At 53.7% G+C, this 3,551-nt stretch overlaps 1 protein-coding gene across 1 annotated transcript; it reads left to right on the top strand.

Moving 5' to 3' along the window:
- Window positions 1-290: 290 nt before the first annotated feature.
- Window positions 291-3,320, top strand: OTOL1 (otolin 1; the record flags this gene model as incomplete). The annotated part of the gene is made up of 4 exons (XM_082767243.1): window positions 291-618; window positions 1,648-1,737; window positions 2,231-2,302; window positions 2,425-3,320. 4 exons carry the CDS (start codon window positions 291-293, stop codon window positions 3,318-3,320), a joined length of 1,386 nt encoding a protein of 461 aa, XP_082623369.1.
- Between the last annotated feature and the right edge of the window lie 231 nt (window positions 3,321-3,551).

The following is a 3,551-nucleotide window of genomic DNA, read 5'->3' as shown; positions in this document are numbered from 1 at the left end:
GAGATGCTGTGTAAGGCCACCTGCCAGGCAGATGGGCCCAGCACTGCCACAGGTCATATGGCTTGTGTGTAGGTCAGCTGTGATGCACATGGCTGATGGTTCTCATGCTAAAAGGAGACCAGGTGATGATCTGGATTAAAAAAATTGGAAGTATAATGAAAGGGATGCAGGGAAGAGTGCAGGAATGAAGAGGGTGAGTGCAGAACACATGGGCTCTATGGGGATAAGTGGGTGCAGAGGGTGTTGCATGCACTTCGTTATGGCCTTCCCCTTCTCCTACAGCTGCCAGCATGTGGAGCTCTCCGGTGGCCGTCCCTGTGGCCGTGATGCTGCTGGTGGCAGCCACGCAGGCAGCAGCGAAGGTCACCCCGGCGCTGAAATTCACCAAGCCGAAGCCATCCCCTCCGCCGGGCGCTGCCAACCCTTCCCTTGCCCCCCTCGTGGGAGCCCCGGGCAGAGCCCAGCTGCCCTCCATGAGCCCCGCGGTGCGGGCGGCCACCACGCTCTTCCCCTTTGAGAACGACACCCTGGACACAGCCGACTTCTTCTTCAACTGCTGCGACTGCTGTCCCCCCACCAGCGGGCCTCGGGGGCCGCCGGGGGAGCAGGGGCCTCCAGGTGCAGACCACGATGGATCAGTTGGCTCACACCAGGCATCTCAGCACGTTGGCTGATGTCTGCAGTGCCAAAATCTAATGGTTATAACGAGCAGTGCGCTAGTCTGCAAATGCTCACTTTGATAGCGCTGATACCGGAGCTAGGAACTGTTCAGCTGGGGAAAGCTGGCAAAAATGGTGAAATAATATTTTTTTAATACAATGTACTCAAGCGATTTGCACTTCCGTTAGCTTCCACAGCTAATAGAAGTTATATGGGCTGTGGAAGGGGTTTGCGCTCATAGGGCTGATGGAGAAGCTCTCATGTCAGTTGCGTTGTGCTGGGATGGCTCCAGCTGACCGAGCCTGCCCTCAGACAGGCACCAGCAGCTTTGTGATCCTATGTGGATGAAAAAGTAAACTAAAAGAAAGCTGAAAAGAAAGCTGGCTTGCTCGCCTTTCCTTGTGCAGCATGGAGCCACCTGCCAGGTTCCTCTTCTGTATTTGCAGATTTAATTCTTTTTAAGGAGAGGGGCAATTACTAAGCTATGGGAGCTGCTTGGATGTGCTCAAATATTAAAGACAGATTACTTCTGATGTTTTATGAATGCCTGAGCCCCTGCAGCTTTGAGGCAGCTGAAAGTTGGTTTTAAAAAATCTTTAACTGTAGCCAAGAGCAAAAAGGAAAGCTGTACGATTTGGGGATTGCAGCAGCAAAAGACAAGGGCTGGGGAGCTGCGTTCCAGATCAGGGCATCCTCACCAACGCCAGTGGAAGCTGTGCTGTGTTGTTGTCTCTCCTTTGTGCCCCTCAAGGGTTTCAGCTGCAATGCACAGAGGGCAGGGTCAGGCCAAACCTGTCTGTCTCACATTTGGTTTGCATCATCTATAGGACAGCAAATAAAATAGCCAGCTCTTACCAGGGTGATGGAAACAGGGTTGCCCTTGATGCACCCCTGATGGTGTGTTGCTTAGCTGTTATCACACATTTTATCTGTAAAGTTAAACCTCTGAGTTACTAAGATAACTTTGTTGATGTGATTACATTACAGGTCCTAAGGGGGAGAAGGGAGATGCTGGTGTGCAAGGTGTGCCGGGAACCCCGGGACCTCAAGGTCCCAAAGGCTTTAAAGGAGAAAGAGGTAAAGCAGACGAACTGCTCCTTTGGAAAACAAGTGCTGTTGTCCTCAGAAAATACCACAAAATTGTAGGAAAAAATATTTTTGCAAAGGAAGCAGATTATGCTGATATGGATTGACACCTTGCGAGATTTAGCATGGCATGAACAGAGGGACAATAACTTGGGTGGTGGTGAGGTATGTGCAGGTAGTACAGAAAAGCCATAAAGCCATCTTTATGGCTGCTCATAAAGATCCCACTCAAAACTCCTTGTTTTTGAGGAGTTTTTCCCTCATTTTGGGGCAGAAATCCGACATGAGGATGATACGGAGTTGTCTGCACGGTGGTGCTTGGTGCTGGGCGATGCAGCTGGGGGTTGTGAGGTCTGTTCTGGAAAACAAACGTTGCTCCTTGTGCTCAGGGACCCATGCAAAATGGTACCAGTCACTTTCTGTGTAATGATTTCTGCGCTGCAGACAGTGTCACAAATGGCATATTAATGGTGCAATGTCCTAGGAGGCAAAGGGGAGCAAGGCGAGCGAGGAATAAGTGGAAACCCTGGTTATCCAGGCAAGCCTGGGCTGCAAGGTATGTAACATGGGTCGGGAAAGCCATGAACAGTGCTTTGGCCTGTCCCTTTGCTGCTGGTGATGGATATCCTATCCTACACTAATGGCTGTAACCTTTTCTCTGCCCCTGCTCTGTCCTAGGTGAAGCTGGAGTGAAAGGCAATAAGGGCGGCTACGGCTTCCCCGGCCTGAAGGGACAAAAGGGCTCCAAGGGGGACACCTGTGAGAACGGCACCAAAGGAGACAAGGGAGACAGGGGGGACGCCGGGGACCCGGGGGTGGATGGAGAACAGGGGGACAAAGGGGAGAAGGGGGACACGGGGGACAAGGGGTATTGTGGGGAACCGGGGGGGAGAGGCCAAAAGGGGGAAAGAGGGGAAGGAGGGATGAAGGGAGAAAAAGGCAGCAAAGGAGAGATGGGGGCTGAGGGCATTCAGGGAGCGGAGGGAAAGCAGGGAGAAAAGGGTGAGCAGGGAAGTAAGGGTGACAAAGGGGACCTGGGACCCGCAGGCGTGACGGGACCCTCGGGGCCCAAGGGGGTGGCTGGCAGCAAGGGGGGCCGCGGGGCGCCAGGCAGGAAAGGCTCCCGCGGGGCGAAGGGGGCTCGAGGGGACGCTGCAAAGCTCCTGAGATCAGCCTTCAGCGCTGGCTTGTCCAAACCCTTCCCTCCACCCAACGTCCCCATCCGGTTTGATAAGATTCTGTACAACGACCAGGAAGATTACAACCCTTCCACCGGGAAATTCAACTGCAGCGTGCCCGGGGCGTACGTCTTCGCCTACCACCTGACGGTGAGGGGCCGCCCGGCCCGTGTCAGCCTGGTGGCCCGCAGCAGGAAGGTGGCCAAGGCCCGTGAGACGCTCTACGGGCAGGAGATCGACCAGGCCTCCTTCCTGACCGTCCTGAAGCTAAGTGCGGGCGACCAAGTATGGCTGGAGGTTGCACGGGACTGGAACGGGGTCTACGTCAGCGCCGAGGACGACAGCGTCTTCACGGGGTTCCTCCTGTACCCAGATGTCCTTGAGATCCTGCTGTAGGTTTAGAGGGCAAAGCTGTTGCTGAGGATCGTACCTTTCCCCCCTCCCTCCAGAGGAGAAACGAGTATCAGTTCAGCGACTCTGCAGTGTATTGGTTTAGTTTCTAGGTTCTGTGATTTTTTTACAAAATGTTTGTGAAAGAGTGATTTCTTTTAACTAGCAGCCCCAAGAAGCTGCACATCCTTCATGCAGGTGCTGATAACTAAGAGAATCCACTGCCCAAAGGCCTGC

Source organism: Aythya marila, assembly GCF_965140915.1.
Source record: "Aythya marila genome assembly, chromosome: 9".
Taxonomy (NCBI): domain Eukaryota; kingdom Metazoa; phylum Chordata; class Aves; order Anseriformes; family Anatidae; genus Aythya; species Aythya marila.
This window is presented reverse-complemented; position numbering and strand designations above follow the sequence as displayed.